Genomic DNA, 19,793 nt, shown 5'->3' with positions numbered 1-19,793 from the left:
GCATTTTTAACAAATTTAAAAGCAGAGTTACTTTGAAAGAAGATGTATTTTTGAGTAAAATACAATTCATTTTTTAGTTTAAAACTGTATTCCACAAATGTCATCCTTTGCATTTCTGAGGAAGTCCTAGTTCCAAACTGCTACCTAATAGGTCTAACGCTGCTGTTTAGGAGAAGGCTAAGTTTTCAGCTGATGTGGACTGGAAATCTCATGAATCATCTATGTAGTAAGTGAACCTGAATGTCGTGTAGCACACAAATGGTGTAAATATGATACAGATTTAGTTACTTAATGAGATGCTTTGATAAGTGTTCCATCTGAGTTAGCCTGCAGCCCGCAGAGGATCAGAGATTAGATATGGTTTTTCCCCAGCTTTTAAAAACAAAGAAAGAAGAAGAAAAAAGCCCCAAACCACCTTTCTAAACGCAGTGGCAGGTATTTCTGATGCAGGAAGGTACATAATAGGTCTGTGCCTCATGTGAAAGGAGCCGAACGTGTGTGGCGGCTGGGCCAGGTCTGCTCAGCTACGCGCACTGGTGGGGCCAAGCTGCGCTTTACGCCGCGTACGAGGTGCATGGCACGAGCTGTCTGTGCCCAGCAGCCAGCTCATCTGCATTGCTCGTGTTTGACTTGTTGGTAAGCTCAGCTGGTACAGTTGCTTTGTTGTTTTCCGAGCTGGCTAAAAAAACCCCAAAGTCAAATGAAATGGCCAGTACTTACTGCTGCTGAGGAGCGCTGCGGGTCCGTTCCTGGGGACTGTGTCAAGTGCGCGTTCTGTCTGATTGGGGCTAGCGCTCGTGTTTAGGCAAGATGTTCTTTCTGGTTGAGGGTAGATTTCCAATTTAGATTACAGTCTAGCTCTGGATGAGCTCAGTGTAGTCGGAGTAACTTCAGATTTTCAGGGTAAACAAGCTGTTCATTGAGGGAAGCCCGTGAGCCCTGTACGTGTCCCCTGTGCTGCTCGGAAGGAATTGCGTTGTTCTCTTTCTTGGCAGGGGGAGGGATGGGGGCGAGGGGAGGGGGAAAGCGCTGTGTTTTTGCCTGACTTAATTTTTTCAGCTTAAACAGTTGGACAGTTTATTCCTAATTGTTGTTACTCTTCAACCAAGCAAAGCAACTTTTGCAGGTTTTTGTGCTGAGCTGTTAGGTGGACTGCTTTGCCTTGGGACCTGAAGTTGCAGTTACAGATCATCTTAAGAAGAGAGACAAACGAGAGGCAAAGCCAAAATCCTCTGAGAGCTGGCACCCTTTGCAGGGTGTGGTGAAGACTGTCTTTTATGTGTGGTGCTAAGGGCCAGGGTGCGACCTCAAAGAAAGCCTTCTGATTTGGTTGTAAAATATCTTTTTGGAGGATGGTAGTGGGTGGAGTGAACTGCTGCATCATGTTTTTGTGTCTGACCTGTTTAATAATGTGATTATTAAGGGTTTTTTGCACGCAGAAAGACCAGTATTCATGGGAGAAAATGTTGCAGGGGCAAAGGCAGACAAATGAAAAAACTTCACCATTCAAATGGTCAGCTCTGAGTAGGACTTCAAATAGATTTTACATGGAAAGCTTGTACTTGAAAGACTCAAACCTACATAAGGAAGGCCAGGTCAGGAGGAGACTAAATTGACCTGATCTGTGCATCAAAAGCAGAGTTTTAAAGTTTTCTCCTTACTGATGCAAAATCTCAAAGCACTCACTTGTCATTTTTGGGACCGAGTCATCCTTGTGACCCTGTTTTTGGTTTGGTGCATGTCTTTGCTGGAAACAGTTGTTGGAGGTAGAACTTCATTTTAAAGCACTAGCGCAGGTAAAAGATACATCGTCAAAACCCCATTTTATTACTCTTTGGTTTGGAAGGATGGCTTTGCTCTCTAAATACTAAGGTTTGCTAGTGTGGCAATATTGGCAGAGCTTGTGTAGACTAGCCCTTATGGTTAATCTGGAGCAAAGTCAGTAATTTGGAAAGATGGGTCCTTTCAAAAAGGCAGCTGTTTCCCTCTGCCTCCTACAGTTTGGTTCCTGACACCCTGCTACAGCTGTGTAAGTAGGTCAGCAAGCTGTGTTGTTTGCAGTGTGGTGACGTGAGAGCAGGTAAGTTTAGTGTTGCAAAGCATCAAAACCAAAGCGTCTGTCTTTTGTTTCCCAGAGTTTCTGATTGTTGTTCACTGTAAATATCATAAACCTGCTCGAGGTAGATGTGGTCCAGAGCATTCCCCTTTACAAAGGCACAGGCTTTGCAGGCAGATGTTCTCTTTACTTGTTCAGGTACCAGTATACCAGTGCCCTAAGGATTAAAGCATTCCAAGAGTTTATACTGTTGTTTTCTTTATAACTAGTGTCAGTACTGTAGAAACACATCAGTTATCTTTTCATAACAGTTTACAATCAAGGCAGACATTTTAAAGATAAAAACATTCCCATAGAATTATGTCTGACTCAGGGAAAGGAGTGTTATCAGTGGTGGCTGAATTCTTTGTTTTGATTTTCGTTTTGTTTGTTTTTCTGTTTGGCTGGGTGTTTTAAAATTATTATTACCCTTCCTGTAAACTGTCAACTGTAAAAGATAGGAAAAACAAGTTTTCAGACACATAGACCCTTTCTCAGTGTGCTTCTCCTGCATCTAAACTGTCCACAACTGCTCCCACGTGGACCTGGCTGTAAGGTTGGAAGTATGACTTGTGTTTTTCTTTGTTTTGCTCTTTTAAAATGAGGTGTAACTTCCAAGATCCATCTTAATTTAACAAGAGCCATGGACAGTCCTAAATTTAGCTGTTGAGTGTTTGTTGTTGTTGTTTTTCTTGGGTTTGTTTGGTTTTTTTTAATTAATTGAATCTGGATTATGCCTTTAGATGTGAATTGTGACCCTAGCAATACCAACACTTCTTCTGAAGCCTTTGTTTTCATTTCAGTGATTTATGTTGCCTATATTGTTGCTTACAGATACAGAAGAGGTATTGGATTTTTTTTCCTCATTCTGCCTTATGTAGTGTCATTTGAGATGACTCACTAGGATTGTATTCCTTAAGTGATGTGGAAGAGCAGATTCCAAATTTGTCATGCAGACACACAACATCAAAACACTAGGTAAACCCAGTTGTTCTTCGGCCACTTGCTCAAGGTGTAGTGTGTGCCAAGCAGTTTACCTGACCAGGGACGAGAGGTTGGGGTAGATGTTACACATTTATAGAACACGGTTTATGTTACTGGAAGTATCTTCAACTTACAGTGATGATCTGCTTAATTAAAAAATGGAAGACATTGCTTTAAAACATATGTGGAGTCAAGCTGCTCAAAATTAAATTACTTAAGAAAACAAGATGAAGAAGTTGCCTTGTTTTGTTTCCCCCAGCTCTGTATGCATCTCAGCTGTGCTCTGCTCCCAGCTAATGGGTTTTCTGGTTGGCACCGAGGGCTTTATTTCCTTCTAACTCTTGATGTTGTGGTCTTTCATCTGAATTAAGGAAGACTGAGGCAGCCTTTTCTGCTGTGGTTTGGCAGCTTAGAGTGCTTTTAAAGTAATTAGAAATGTTGTCCAGTGTAGGAAGCTCCGAGATGCATGTGTTAGAAGCAGCCGACCTGCAGTTGGGCACATCTCGGCACCTTGGATTGCTGATGGCCATTCCCAGCTTTCGGATGCACAAATCATGGGCTGAGTAAATCACCATGGGGAAGAGCATGGTGGAAAGAAGCCATCCTCCATCCTGGGGTACTGACAGATTGGAAAATCTCTGCTGAAGCGTAGCTAGAAACTGTTTTTGTAAAGTGAAATTTGGTGGAGGCCCAGGGTTAAATGTTTCATTACATGCTCTCGGCTCTGTCTTTCTAAATTGGGAATAAATGTGTTTTGAAACTTTCTTGTTCTGTCTATTGCATGTGTTATGACAAGGATGCCCAGACCTGGGTTTCCTCGTGAGGTGTGGGTGCAGGTAACAGCTGATGCTGGGTGATGCAAGAGGAGGCATGGCTCTTTGTGCTCTGCTGACATACCTCCTACTTTTTTCTCCTCCTTCAGCTTTCTTTCCACATTAGACTTACAATTTTCTATCTTAAACTTTTTGAGCCCCATACCTGGTTATGACCTTGCATCATTTTCTTTCCCCCCTTCTTCCCAACAGCCAGTAGCTGTCCTGCAGAACCTGGCTTGAGTGCCAAGGAGTGCCTCTAGCTGCTGTTTAGGAATGGTTCTTGTGTTGCAGCTCATAAATCTTCATACCAAAATAAAAACCCTAGTAGCCTATTAACTAACAAATTGGTGTGACAGATGGATAACTATTGCTTCTCAGGACAGATGATGGGAGCAGAGCTTAGTCTGAACAGGGATGCATTTGCCTAAGGTGAATGTTGACCTACATGTGAGTATCTATAACTTTGAAATCAATCAATTTGTTCTCAGGGTTATTTTTCTACTTGCAGTTTGTGGTTTTGCCTTGCATCAGTGGCTGGCTTGTTTCTTTTCAGGTTAACAGCTGTTGATACCTGGAAAAGTACACAGTAATTAGAGGATCTAGCCTGATAAGACCCCAAAACTCTGAACAACACTTTCTTGTTACCAGGAGGCGTCAGCGTAAAGTCCACGCAATGAGGTGATTTAGCTTGGGTGTGTACAGGTGATGCTAAGATGAAAGTGAGTGATAAATAGCACTAGTTCTTTTCCTAATTTCCCCATGAGTGCTGGCATGTAGTGTTTATTGTATGCCTTGCATCTGTTTTAATCCCCACAACATGTTGGACTACCCAGGTTCGGTGTAGATACTACGAGGTATTTGACCATACCAGCTACTCATAGGTACCCGATACGTGTGAGATCGAGATACCATCTGACTGTCTCTCTTTTGTGGTAAAGAAAGCCAGACACTGTAAACCTTGATACATTTTATGTTAAATTAAAAGCAAATAGTTTCATCCCAGGGAACAAGATGAAGCTTCCATTACAAACCAAGAAACCGAAAACTTGAGCATGGTTGGCATCGTGAAAGTTGAGGTAGTTTGGATAGATGTGAAAATGTGTGTAAAGAAGCCTTGGCACTGTGTTAGTTGAAAATGTGTGTTACTCTGGATCTGTACGCTCTTTCATTCGGAGCTTGAAGGCGTGAAGAGTGCACATTCCACACGGGCAGGGATGGCCTGAGCTGAGATACACACTGTACGGTGCTGCCAGAGATGTATATTCGGTTTAGAAGTTTTCAGCTGACGCATTGCACATCGGTGTCGGCTCTTGCAGCATGCTCTTGATCGGAACTCACTGAGGCTGTTTATAGAACAGGCTTAATTTTTCTAATCTTCCAAGTGTTGGGAAATAAACAATTTCCTAATCTGTATTATATCGTCGTCGTTATTTGCATTGTCCCTTGTGCCAGGTGCTGTACAAACAGAGTGAACCAGCTTAGCTTCAGCCCTCGTGCAGTCGTGTGTGTGCATCAGGGCAGCATCCCCTCCCAGGGTGTTCCGCTCGCAGGCGGCGGGTCTCTGGCAGTGCAGGAAAGTGATGTCAAAACAGGACCACCAACATGGTTAACTTCGGGGCTAAAATCGCCGTCCTCACTCACAGTTAAAATCATAGCCTGTAAAGGGCTATTTTTATTTGATGTGAGTTATATCTTATTTTGTGAGAAACTAAATTATTCTGATATGGGTAAGTGAAGCAGAAGCTGCCCTCGGCTAAGCCCTGTTGATGTGTTTCCTTGGTACGAGTGTGGATAGTGGAAGACTGCGACAAACTGGACGCTCTCAGCTTAGCAAAGCCGCAGCTTTTCACATGAAGAAACTAATTCTATCTAAGAATATATTCAAATGAAAATTAAAAGAGTTTTAAGGCTTTTATTTGAATGTGCTGTGATACAGATGTAGATACCTATATATACATAGAGGTAGCGAAACAAGTTTTCTGGTCTTTATATAAGGTATTCTTCATTGCCTGAAGCATGGGGAAAAACAAACCTGCTCCCTTTTGGACACTTGAAGTTGTCTTTCCTGGAAAAAGGGTTTGCAGTAACAGAGGACGGAAAGCAAAGCTGCCTGCTGTATTGTTGTTGTTATTATTGTTTCCTCATCTTTTCCCCCAGCCCCCCTCCATTCTGTTGAAAGGCACATCAAACTGTTCCTGGTATATTTAAAGAAGTTGCTCATAAGCGAAGTGTCTGCTGATGTAGATGAATATTTAAAGCTCAGCTGAGCAGCACATGGGCTGTTTCCTACAACTGTGAGTACACAGTTTGGTTCCAGCCAGGAATAGCATTGGGCCGATAACATCATAAACTGCACAAAATGGTAACGCAATCCAAATATTTGTGCTGCCAGTATATATTCCGATCACATCTGCTCCCTGTAATTATTTTTTTCTTGGTAAAGTATTCTTTGTTTGGAGGTGTTTTTTTTTCCCCACCTTTTTCAAAGCAGGGTCTTGTGTTTCATCTGTCAGCAGAGCTGCTGTTCTGTTTGAAGTTCTGTGCAAAGTTTTTGAATGTTTGTGATGAACGAGCTGTGAAAAAATTACTTTAGCCCTTTGATGCTGTGGGTAGTTTGCAAGGCTAACATGTGCAGTTTGGAAATGTGACAAGCAATATTAGAGACCATACACGCATCCCTTTCATGCTAATTTGAGAGACAATTTTCACATCATATTATAAGGTTTTAATATCTCTGTTAGAGCTCAAGTGATCCATAGCTAGCATTTGTTTCCTCAGAAAACTGAGAGCATGCAGTGCCCGGATTGTGAGCTTTTTTTTTCTTTTCTTTTCTTCTTAGAACAAAATTGAATTATAATCCTCCAAAGGATGATGGCTCAACATACAAGATTGAACTTGAAGGGATATCTGTTGATATCATGAAAGAGATACTAGATTACATCTTCAGTGGGCAGGTACGGTATTAAAAAAAAAACAACAACCTAGAAGGAAATTGAACTATTTGGCAAAATAACTTGGGTTTTAACACTGCTGTCTGGAAAGATAAGCCTGTTGAGGTTTAGAGCGTTCGATAAAACTTCCACAAAGCAGTATATCGCAGTGGGGCTGTGCGTGTGAAGTAGAGGCAATAGATGCTGCAGGGGTTGGCTCTGCTCTTCTCATGCAGTGAGGGAGGACTCTAAAAAGAGTCAAACACTTGTATTAAAATTTGTGGCTACCTTCAGTAACCTACTTTAAAACATGCGGCCTTTGACAGCTGTAAAAGAGAGCTGGCCTGATAGCAGTAGAGATTGAGACCCTGTCGCTGAACATTACAGTCCACCAGGCATCCTCCCTTCCTGGCCCTCGTGCCCACCTCTCCGCCTCTTGTTGCTGACAGCGTGCCCTTCAGATCTCTCTGCCTGCCAGTAGCTTTAGCAGGAATTCAAGTTGTTGTGGTTTTATTTGGAGCCACGGTGAGATTGCTGAATGGGTTTAACTTTCAGCGGAAAAAGAAAAAGCAGATGTGGCTTGAAATTCTCTTCTGGACATGCATTTTAAAAATTTATTTATTGCAGCAAAATTCATTTTCGGTTCCAAGGTTAGATGAGCAATTTTATGGTTACTTTGGATGCAAAACTCTGCTTATACACCTTCTGTCAAATACCTTTCCAGCCCTGTGTTAATTCATAAACGTGTAGTAGTTGCATTAGTTTCTTGTAATTTTTACACTGACATTAATACTCCATTTCTCAGCCACTGGGAATGAGTGTAATGAATGCGGACATGTCATGAAACAAATGAGTGATAGTAGCTATAACTTCTAAATTAATTCTTGCAGATCAGGCTAAATGAAGAAACTATCCAAGATGTGGTACAGGCAGCTGATCTCCTGCTGCTTACAGACTTAAAAACTCTCTGCTGTGAGTTTTTAGAAGGTTGCATAGCTGCTGAGAACTGTATTGGTATTCGGGACTTTGCACTGCACTATTGTTTGCATCATGTTCACTACCTTGCCTCAGAGTATCTGGAAACTCACTTTCGAGATGTCAGCAGCACAGAGGAATTCTTGGAACTGACTCCTCAAAAACTGAAAGAAGTGCTGTCGATGGAAAAGCTCAATGTTGGAAACGAAAGATATGTCTTTGAAGCGGTGATTAGATGGATTTCTCATGATTCAGACTCGAGAAAGGTCAGGACATCTAAATGTTTGTATTTTGAACGTGGCCCAAATCAGTATTTGTTCTAATTGGTGGGAAGTAGATAACGTTTCTTTCAGGGCTAATCTTGAACTTACAGAGTTAGTTGAATTTTAGCTGAAGTGCAGCCAGTGGGATTGCAGTGAAAGGGTGACAGCTGTGTTGATGATGTATTATCTTCTGCCTTTATTATTTAATAAGCATTAAGAAAATACTTTTTTTGGCATTTGATGATATAATCTTGTTGTTTTGGAGAGAAAGCAAGTATCATGTTTGTAGTGAAACTTTGAAGACTTTATGCATTTTCTTAATAACACTGTGTGGTAGATTTTGGTATTACTTCCGAATATCAAAAACTCTTTAAAGTTATTGGTAATGATAGACGCACCTGTATGTAACAAGTGGCTTAGCACTGTTCTGTAAAGTTTGGGGGATTTTCTACAATTTATCTCTTTCTGTAGGTTCACATGAAGGATGTCATGTCAGCAGTGTGGGTTTCCGGCTTAGATGCGGCGTATTTACGTGAGCAGATGATGAGCGAACCACTGGTACGGGAGATCGTCAAAGAATGCAACAATATTCCCCTCACGGCGCCCCAGCAGGGAGAGGCGATGCTGGCCTCCTTCAAGCCCCGGGGCTACTCGGAGTGTATAGTGACTGTTGGTGGAGAAGAACGAGTGTGAGTATGAAGTGGCATTGCAGGTTGTCACAGCTGGTAAAAATACAAGTGGCTGGCATTCATGGCACGTCTGCAAAACACAGCGCGGGGAGAGTACGTGTGCCTAATGGGCTTATTACTCTATCATTTGAGTTTGTTTTTAAGTTGTTCAGGCAACTAAAATAACTTTGTGAATGATTCAGCAATAGTTGTTTTTGTGGTGAGTTTCTGACATTCAACGTCTACTAGACTTGGAGTAGGACATGTTTCTTCATTGTGTTGACTGTCTTATAGACGTCACTCAAAATAAGCCCAGAATGTTGGAGAAACACTTTTCTAATGCTCTGAAAAGCATCTCTATTAAGTGTTAAAAATAACAAACATCTGCTTTAACTGTTTTGTTTTTAATAGCTGTGGTTCCAAAAAAAATTTCGTTACTGGTGCATCTGAGATGCCAGGTGAAAATTCTTGTTCCACGCAATTTTCCCTTTCTGTCTTGAGTACACCTTGGGCTAGAGGGTTTTTTCCTGTTCAAATAAAATTAGCACTTAGATATTTGCTCTTTATAGAAGAGTAATAAAATACTCAAATAACATTTTGCACATCAGTGTTTGAATCGCTTTACTTGAACGTTACTGTCTGTCAGTTCTTTTTAGTTTGTTCAAAGTTCCTTCATAAAAAAAACGTTGTAGGCAGATCCAGCACGAATGAAGCGCATCTGCTTTTTATGTCTCCAGTCTGTACAAAACTCAGTTTACACACGTTTGGTTTGGGGGTCTTCACCTTACCAGGGAAGTGCCACGCATTATGAATAGATGTTAAAACATGAACAAGCAAGCTTTGGACACAAGTTGTTTACAGTGAACTTGTAAAACTCTGTCTTGTCTTTCTGTTTTTGTTTGTTCCCTTCCCACCCTGCGTTCAGATCACGGAAACCAACCTCAGTGATGCGGTGTATGTGTCCTCTTTATGATCCCAATAGACAGCTCTGGATTGAACTTGCTCCTATGAGTATTCCAAGGATCAATCATGGAGTATTGTCAGCAGGTAAAGGGGAACTTTATATATTGTAAATTCAATATTACGAAAACTTACCAGTGCCTCGAAATCTGAGATACAGCTAAGATTGACTGCACTGGGGTTATTTCATGCTTCCCCTTTGTCTGCCCAAAACTTTACTTGATTCTGTGAAAATCCCTGTCATCTGAGTGTCTTAAATCACTATTCCCGCAACATCTTGTGGGAATCTGCTACGTCTGTCTCTCCAGGAGTATTTCATGTTTTAAGTAAACTCTAGTTGCTGCATCACTGAATATGTTGAAGAGTATCTGCAGGGGTAGACTTGAGTCCAGATTTATGTATGGGCTTTACCTTCTCCAGTCCAGAGTTTGACCTGTGACTGGTCTGAATCTCTTAGCGAATTCCAGGATACAGCTCATCAGTCACGTTATCTTGCACAGTGTACAGGTGTGAGTCCTGTTTTTAAGATCATGTTACAATTTGTTTTACAGAAGGATTTTTATTTGTGCTTGGTGGTCAGGATGAAAACAAGGGAACGCTAAGCTCTGGAGAGAAATATGATCCAGATACCAATTCATGGAGTTCCTTACCACCAATGAATGAGGCAAGATCTCTATCTAACTGTTGGGATTTAAGTTTTTACTTTGGCAAAATGTTCCTTTTCTTCTGCAAAATTTTATTCTGAATCTCCAGTCACTTGCACCTTGCATATTCAGAATCATGCTACAGACTGACTGCTGTTTATATCCCATTGTTACACTTCTGGTCCGATACTTTCCGCCGGATCTGGAAAAACTAAACAGTTAGTGAAGAGTTAGCTGTAAAGATGAACAGCAAAATTTCAGGAATTTCATAATGCATCAGTCATATAGTATGCTTAATGTTCTGCATGTACTGGCCTTCTAAAACAAGAGAGTCCTTAAGTGGACAAAGGGATCAGAATGTACAGAACAGACGGACAGAGGACTGGCTAACATACAGAACTTGGCTTGCACAGACATATTTAGGTTTGATTTGAGTTAATGCTTCCTTCATATTTGCATTCCATCAAAAACTAACAGTCTATTATTTGTAAACATTTATCCTTAATACACCTGGGTTTTTATCTTCTTAAATCAGCATAGGGTGTTTATTAAGAAATTGTTGCTTTGCCACAGGATTTTCCTCATTACCGTCTCTGGTTGGCAGAGGCCTGTAGTTTTGGCCACGTTTGTAGTTATGATGCATTGAGTTTTCTGCTTACTGTGAGTAAGACTTGACGATACATGATGTTTCCTGTTTGCTGTGAGATTGAGGGTAGCTGTGCTTCTACACACGAAATAGAAGAGCTGCCTTTTCGCAGGTAACGGGTTCGAGTTTTGCTTCTGAAAGCAACAGCTTCGTTGTGGAGACCACTACTACGCAAACTGAAATATGGCCAAGCTGTTCTTATGTTTCTGTGCAGTCTCTTTGGCTTTTGCTGCTCTATCTTTTTTGAATATTCCTCCTTTTATTTAGTTGAATGAATTAATAATCTTACTCTGGAGTTTAGGACTTCATCATTTAAAAAAAAAACACAAACAAAACCCAGGCATAATACCAGTATCGCTTTCCAGACAGGTGTGCTGAAAAAAAAAGATTGTATAGATTTATTCACGATGGCAGTTATGTTTTACAACGTTGACTGTATTGATGTTCCTTAGGCACGGCATAATTTTGGTGTGGTAGAGATTGATGGAATTCTGTATATTCTGGGAGGCGAGGATGGTGACAGGGAGCTAATCTCTATGGAGAGCTACGACATTTATAGCCGGACCTGGACTAAGCAGCCAGACTTGACCATGGTTAGAAAGGTAAGAACTACATCGGATGTTATCACGTTACTTATTGTTAAATAGTTAATGCCTATATATATACTATTTTTTTCACAACCTTTTTCTTCAAGTAGAAGCTGTAGCAAATAGTCTTGAAATGAGAGAAAGCAGCTCCTTCAGTTACGTACCAAAACAAAACTGTGGCTGAGAAGTTTCATGCATGGCATTGTTTGACGTATGCTGTACAGGCAACCCGAGTACATATGCGTGTGTATGTGTGTATATAGTTAGTTTTGAGCTCTCAACACTGTGCCTAATTTTAGCTGTACTATTTCTTTTTCCACAAGATTGGCTGCTATGCAGCTATGAAGAAGAAAATCTATGCAATGGGTGGAGGCTCCTATGGAAAGCTCTTTGAATCTGTTGAGTGTTATGACCCTAGGACTCAGCAATGGACAGCAATCTGCCCTCTGAAAGAGAGAAGGTGAGTGAAAATGGAAGGGGAGGAACTAGGTTGTTGCCTACGACATTTTTTAACACACTGATGAGAGTAAGTTTTCCTTTCTCTGCTGAATCCCTGAAGATGGCCTAAGAATTTCACCGTGTCTTTCTGAATTGTGGTGGCCTGGAGTTAACGTGTGGCTGAATAAAGATAAGCATCCCAGCAATAAACGTGAATTTTGTAGAAATACACTCCTGGTGTTAAAAGCAATACTTCCCTGATTCAAATTGAAAACTAGAAAGTGTAGTTCAATTGGAACTTTGGATTTTTTTTCCAGAGATAAATACTTTGCTGTTTTCTTCTTTTACATGGTCTGAATTAGCTGCTTACGATTCATATTCACTACTCATCTCATCTCGTTGAACATGTAAGGGGGTGTGCGTGTGTGTGTATAAATAACAAAAATGTAAAAAATTGAGAAAGTTCAGGAGGATATGTGAAATGGTTTTGATAAATTGCATTTACCTTTTTTTTTTCCTCGTTTGGATTCCCAGGTTTGGGGCAGTGGCCTGTGGAGTTGCCTCTGAGCTTTATGTATTTGGCGGGGTCAGGAGTCGCGATGACAGTCAGGCCAGTGAGATGGTGACATGCAAATCTGAATTTTATCATGACGAGTTTAAAAGGTAACTAGCTGCAGTTATAAACATAAAAATACATGCCTTACACACTTACCTGGCTGTTCCCCCACCTTGCTCCAGCACTTCAGAGCCTATTAGATCTGTGCCACACATCTCTTGCTCGTTTTACCTTTTATGATCCAGCGTAGCTGTTGCCCAAGGTCCATCTGCTTCAGTGGTTTGTCCCTCTCGGACACCAGACCTAAAGCCCGGGACTGCCCCGTCAGTCTCGGGTGGCCCTGAGCCGGAGGGACACCTTGGCCGTACAGGTGGTTTGCCTGGTTCTTCCCCTGCACCCTGCAGTTCCCTCAGGTGCAGGGTGCAGCTGCCCCCGACGTGTGCTCATGCCCTTGCGAGTGCTCCTGGAGGAGTGTGTGTACATACAGGGATACTTCTCCGTGGTCTAGTCCTGTCTCCAGGGATTTGCAGTTTAGGGAATTCCTAAACTAGAAATAAGATTCATGCATTTTTTTTCCATGCATTTATAGCTGGTTGCTTTTTGAACCCACGTAGGCTTTTGCCATAGGAAAGATGCTACAGATGCTATACATTCCACTGCCACCTTGACACTGTGCATGGCTAATCTCCTTTTGTTTGTTTTGTATCTGCTTCTGGTGACTTCATTTGTTACCTCTTGCCTCTGGTATTGGAATCCACCTTACTACGTGTGGTAACTAGTCAAATGTTAGGTTATACAGAATTTTGTGTGTAGTCACCTTATTCTCCAGTCATAACTGACAACCTTTGGTTCCTCCAGTGCCTTTTTTCTTGTGTATAACCGTAAATTGCATGATTCTCTTTTTTTATAAACTAAATTGAAAAAAGACTTTGTGGTCAGATGTTTCAAGGCTTGTTGACAGCGGAGGAGATAAGCATGTCTGTATTACAAGATCAAGACTGATTTATGACTGTGATCTGTATAAAAGCACACAAAAATAGAATAGTAGATGTAAGTTCTTTATATAATTTTCTTGCAAGATGTGAATGTAAAGACACTTCAATTTCTGTATGAAGAGGTCTTCTGTGTTGTTCAGAGTGATGTCTAAACTAGCTATAATCAAATGAAGCTGGAGAAAAAACATTCTTTAAAGTGGTTATAGGAAGTAGGTGGATGAGTAAAGTTATTGCTACTGCTGCTCTCTAGTGTTTTCTAGCCCTATGGGAATGGGTGTAGGGAAATGCGAAAAGCTGGTAAACTTTTTGGCAAGAGGCCCTTGAAAGGGAAAGAATTCGGGAAAGAGATGCTCCCTTGTCTCCTACTTGCTAATTTTAGTTGGTTTGCCTGAAGTATTTCCAGGCTGATTCTGTTCTTCAAAGGGTGGTATGTAATGGCTCAGGATTCCTCACCTGCAACTGTAAACCTGTTGCACTGGTTGATACAGACTGAGCTTTCCTGAAGTGGAGTTTGGAAAAGCTCGGTGGTGCCAGCCTGGGTGCTGCAGGGCAGCCCTGGGTGCCACCTGCTGACTGCGGCACAGGCGCCTGCCCGGCAGTATTTCCAGTGTGTGTATTTGTGTCTCTGCTTGGTGCCATCCCAGATGTGTTACAGGATTCTAGGAAACTTATAATAAAAATGCGGTCGCTCCAAGTCGTCTTCGAGCGCTGCACGTTTGCGTGTGTGGCTCGAGGGCTGCGCTGGCTCCGAGGAAGGTGAGGCAGGAGCAAGTAACCAGAGTCTCGAGGAGGCGTGCGTTGAGGGCTGCTCAGATATTCAGGCTTTGCCTTTCTGCTCTTGCCAGTGCACAGGGTTTGAGCTTGGAAATTAACTTGGCAGAAACTTGTGCTTGCACTGCAGGTGGCTCACAGGTTCCATGTTTTCCTTGGGAAATGGAGGGCCAGCGAAGAGCAGGATGATGGCCACTGCTGCTTCTGCAGCTGGTGCTGCTGGCTGGGGTTTGGGCTCCGGCGCTGTGGAAGGTCCCCAGTTCCAGCCTGGGAGGCAGAAGGGGTGTTACTGGCCAGAAGAGGGTGCAGTGTTACTGTGCTATGTTCTAGCGCTCCAGCTCCTGGGGTCTGACGGCTGCCCCCGAGCACTGTGCGGGATGGGTGCCTTTCAGGGTGGCTCTGGCGGTGACTGTGAGACCTGAGCAGTTGTCCCTGTGTGGAAAAGGGAGTAAATCACCACAAAGGGACTTGCCTTCGAAATGCAGTTAGCAAACATTTCCGCCTGCCAGATACTGAGACAAAACACTTTTTTGTTGTCTGGTACTCTTTGTTGAATCTGGAATATTCTCATAGTTTCATTATAATAGTGTTTCACAAATATCAAATGAATACCAGATGAAGGCAAGTTACCTTCATATTTTCCAAAGAGTCGTTGTTTTCTGGGCTGATTCAGAAATAGCAGAAACCAAACCTGAATCGCTTTATTTGGAGCAAAGGATGAAAGCTTAAATAATATGCTTCTCTTAAGTCTGTGAAAACCTTGTGCTAAATACCTATGTGTATGTTTGATTAGTTAAGGACTTCCACATGCACTGGGTGTCATATGCTCTGCACCGTTGCTCAAGAGTAAAGCATAAGTAATGCTGTAGATTTTTACCACAGGCGGACAGTGTTTCTCTCAGAGTTCTTTAGTGCATTATTAATGTGACATATGCAGAGACTGATTCTTCATCTTAAACGTTGTGCAGTTGCTGCAAGAAGGTTAATTTATAATTGAAAAGTGCATTTATTTCCTCAGCAATGGTTTCTGAAACAAATAAAGGTGATTAGTCCCCTTCAAACCAGCAGCTTCAAAAAGGCTTTGGGAAGGATGTAAGTACCTTGAGACTCCACAGCGCATATTCTTTTGTATTTACAGTGAAGGGATAATACTGGATATGTCAAAAGCTGAAATATCACGTTGACAGTGTATGACAGTGTATGTGTCTATTATTGACAGAACTCTAAAAGGGTTGGGTTGAAAGAGTCATGGAAATGAGGAATATGTTTGCAAGATCGCTTAGCAGCAGTGGTTCAAAAGCACAGCATATAAATTCTAGCAGCCTCAAACAAAAACTCAGTGTGTTTGTTTTTTTTTAAGTTACATATCAATATCGCATACTTCATAATGAGCTGCAGACTTTTCCAGCTGTTTTAAGTAAGTGCACAACTCCATCATGATCACTTTCTTTTTGAATTGAAAGAATTTTATGTACTGTGAGTTCAGCTGTTGCATGTTATTGGTCTACAGGTATGTGGCAGCAGTGCACACGTGTGTGATCTGCATAATTTTTCGTATGTGCCTCAGCTCTTATTACCTGAGAATACAGGGTCTAGCGTCATCCTGGGCACCCAGAGTCCATGAGGATCTGAATTACGGGTTTTGTTTAGTGTGTATGTCTAACTATGTACTTACATTGGTATATAAAGAATATATTAATTCATATAAACCCTCATAATTCTGGCTTGAATTGAATTAAAAGACAGAACTTGTTTAATATTGCTTACTTTGACAGTAACTTCATAATAACTCACAGTGCGCACAGTCTTTCAAATTGTTATTCTTAATGATGACACAGACTTTTCTAAAGACTAAGGATGTGCTGAGATCTTCACACTAGCAAAAAAATAAACATTGAGGCTCCTGGTCAGCTATACTGTATAAACAAGTAATAAAACAAATGAAGTGAGACAGAATAGTAGCATACACATGCAATGTGGACAGGTTAACGTAGAAAACAATTCTCATGTTTGAAGTACTTCTGTAGCTGAGAATTTTTTTTAATTAATAAACATTTTGTCAGCCTGACTTTAGAGTCATGTGCATGAGTGGATTTAAGTGAACTGAGGATAGAAAGTGCCATACATCAGCCTGCAGGTTTTTTCAGGATGTAGATTTTTTAGACTGTAGATTAAGCTTTGTGTACATTGTATCCTGTTTTTTTTTTTAAGTATCGATCAAGCTAAAAATAGATTGAAAAAAGTGTGAAAGTGGGAGATGTAAGGGTATCTTTCACTCAATGATCCAGTGTTGGTCCACTCCATAAAAAGCAGGAAATCTTAACTACACATTAGAGACCCTGATGGGTCAGTCTTTCCTTCTACCAGAGTTCATAATTTATGCCTTTTTGCATCACACACAGGTGCATGGAGAATTGGGTGATGTCCGTACACACTGGTTTGGTTTTTTTCTTTTCACTGTGGATATATGGAAATACTTAATAGAGCACACATTGGCTTTAGGATTCTTTGTGAGAACTGCTGGTGGAGCCCTGTCCTTGAGTACAGCCACTGCTGCCTTTGACTGGTGGTCTGCAAGTGGCGGAGGCTTTGTTCTTCTCTTCACGAGCCCCTGGTTCAAAATTACAAAATTTTGCAGGTATTGAGAGGGATAAACGTGAAAGATACTTGTTTAGAAGCAGTACTTGGTAAAAACTCCTTAAAAATACTTTTTGCTACTGGAACATCGTAAAAATAAGGAAGTGCTTTCAGCAGTAAGTAGTAAACTAAATAATCTTGTAATATAGTATGTGTAATTAGGAAGATTCTCCCATTCAGTGTGCAGGAATTCTATTAAAAGAAAATGCTTATGCAAATGTAATGAGAAAGCTAACTGGCTGACTGAGAGCCCTGTCAGATGAGGGGAACACAGAAAATTTCCTTTCACAGCTGGTGTGAGCTTGAGGTGATGTGTCTGAAATATGTTTGGTTCTGTATCACTTACTTACTTCCCACTTGGAAATAAAACAGTTACCATCCTGCTGGTTAATTACAGCCGTGTGGATGGATTATTTTGTTTGTATCACTTTAAGACCGAAAAAGAATCGGGATTCCTTCCCCTTTTGTTGAGTGGAAGCATATTTCAGTTTCAGAGCAATCGTTTCTGTCCGTGGTTACAGAGGTGCATGCCTTCCCCCCTGCTACTCTCAGATTTGGTTTGAGTAGAGCCATCCCAGGGAAGTACGCAAGAGTAATGTTCTAAGGAGTGTTTTCAAATTCCTGAAGACTGAATTTTTTGCCATGGTGTTTTTTCCATACAGCTCAAGCAGCAGGCACAGCCCGCATTAAGCTGGAACTTGGTCAAATTCTGATGAAACGTGACCCCTTGCCCTTCCTGTCTTTGTTCCTTCCTAGTTTTAACTGCTAAAGCTGCTGTAAGCGTTCCTGAAAAGTTATGCCTGATTTTTAAAGTGTAACTGTTGAGAAAGATTGAAAATCAATTTTCACAAACAACTACAGTACAGATACTTTAATTAGCCTTCTGTGATGTGGAGTAGGAGAATGCTTGTGCCTCACGCCGTTGTTGGGTGTTATTTAAACTCCAAAACCCTGAGTATTGAGCGGAGATAAACCCCTGAAGTTCCTGTATTTTCCAGGCTTGAACTTGATCAGTAGCTAGGCTAAACCCATCTAACTTCTTTGGTTTTCTTATCCCTTAACATGGGCCTGTATTTACTACTAAAGGAAAAAAAAATAAATTGCAATCTTCCCACATTTCTCTGCCACGCAGTCAGTTTTCATAATTGTAGGTAACTTGGTGCTAAAAAGCGATGAAAATACTGACTGTCCCCCTTGCCACAGTAAGGAGAGGAAGCTAATGAAATATAGTGCAAGGTGGTTTGCTCTGTAACAGTTTCTGGATCAGTATAGAGGACTTCTCTGGTCTTAGTTCATCTGTCATCGTCTGTGACAGCTACAAACCTTTCCTTTGCTTTCTGCTGAACCTTAATCCTTCAAGGTATAGCACAGACAAAATAATGGACAGCTGATGCGTTCATTTGGCCTGTAAAAATTGATCTCTTTCTCCAAGATAATTGATATGTAGCAGCATCTCCTTCAGTGCCAGGAGAGAGGCTTACTTCTGAATCATGAGTTAAGATGATGCAGAATTTTCAAAGGTCGGCGGTGTCCATGAGGATATTTCTTAACGTTTACACCCAAGTGAAACAGGTATGGCCATGAAAACATATGGGGTGCTTTTCAAAGGTTTTTCAGACTTTCCTGTTCTCTGTAAATTATTTAATATTAAATTATTTAATAAAAGATCTAAAATAGCATTGACTTGTATGTCTTCAGGGTCTATAAATAGTAACTGTGACAGCATCTGCAAAAGTGCAGCAGTATTTTGTGGCAATTTGCTTCAGAACCGGCGAGGACGCTGACAGCTTTAGATATATGGGACACCTTGATTTGCCAGTGTCCCGTGTGGGTGATGAGTAGATAATTATCTGCTTTCCAAAGGCTTCAACATGGAAAACTGCTTTTCACTTGGTAGAAAGATCAGGCTGATGTAGTGTTGAAATGAGAACGTGCTTGATGTGAACACAGGAGCTTTGTAAGTTTATAGAAGGAGCTAGAAATTGATTGAGGAGAGCCCAGTATGTGATCAGGAAGGTCTGTTTCAGTTCCAGGTAGCGGACATTTCTTGCCCAAAATCCCTTACCAATTTGATTTCCAGTCTTCTATCCCTTGTTTAAAGTTAAGCATTGTGGAGTGCTGCATTCTTCTTACTGGGCAGGGGATCTCTTTTCACTGATCAAGTACAGTTAAAGTCGTTAGGGAATTATATGGGGGAAGGCACTCTGTAATAACAAGGCCCTGCTTTAGCAATTTGTTATTTCCCCTAGTATGGACTATTAAGACTTATATTTATGACTCTACTAATTTTAAGACAAAGCTGCCTAAAATTTTCTCTGTAGGGAAAATTGACTGGCATAACTGTTGTAAAAAAGGCACTGTCATATACCTGCTGTCTTCCAGAATGTCACGCTGGGTGGCTACGAGAATGTGTTACAGGTAGACAAGTGGAGCAATTCTGAAGTAAAGCAACTTCAGGATAAAGTATTCCAAACTTTCCAAACAGTGGTTCCAACTGCTTTTCCTGGCTAGGAAAAGCCAGGGACTGTCCCAAACTGGCAATGTTCTCAACAGTTTTTACATAGCAAATCAACTTGTACACTTTGTTCTGAGTCAAAGATGATGTTTGCAAAACAAATCTGTATTATTTTTTTTTCTGTCAAATAGTAATCACATACCATTCTTTAAATTCTTATTTTTACAGGTGGATTTATCTAAATGACCAGAACCTGTGTATCCCAACTAGTTCTTCTTTCGTGTATGGAGCTGTGCCCATTGGAGCCAGCATATATGTGATTGGAGATCTCGATACAGGTCAGAATTAGAACTAATAATCTCCTGTTGCTTGTC

The 19,793-nt window shown here is 41.2% G+C and overlaps 1 protein-coding gene across 3 annotated transcripts in view; it reads left to right on the top strand.

Moving 5' to 3' along the window:
* The window catches only part of GAN (gigaxonin), a 41,996-nt gene that overhangs the window by 7,311 nt on the left and 14,892 nt on the right, over positions 1–19,793 (top strand). For all 3 annotated transcript variants that reach the window (XR_005831061.1, XM_040614900.1, XM_040614901.1), the window contains exons 2-10: positions 6,734–6,848; positions 7,715–8,065; positions 8,534–8,751; positions 9,656–9,777; positions 10,242–10,354; positions 11,433–11,582; positions 11,891–12,027; positions 12,540–12,668; positions 19,648–19,757. Coding sequence is in view for 2 of the 3 variants with exons in the window: in XM_040614900.1 (XP_040470834.1) it covers positions 6,734–6,848; positions 7,715–8,065; positions 8,534–8,751; positions 9,656–9,777; positions 10,242–10,354; positions 11,433–11,582; positions 11,891–12,027; positions 12,540–12,668; positions 19,648–19,757 (1,445 nt within the window). In the remaining variant the exon portion in view is untranslated. The remainder of the gene's footprint in view (positions 1–6,733; positions 6,849–7,714; positions 8,066–8,533; positions 8,752–9,655; positions 9,778–10,241; positions 10,355–11,432; positions 11,583–11,890; positions 12,028–12,539; positions 12,669–19,647; positions 19,758–19,793) is intronic.

The sequence above is a fragment of the Falco naumanni genome, chromosome 15 (genome assembly GCF_017639655.2).
Source record: "Falco naumanni isolate bFalNau1 chromosome 15, bFalNau1.pat, whole genome shotgun sequence".
NCBI classification, from domain to species: Eukaryota; Metazoa; Chordata; class Aves; order Falconiformes; family Falconidae; genus Falco; species Falco naumanni.
This window is presented reverse-complemented; position numbering and strand designations above follow the sequence as displayed.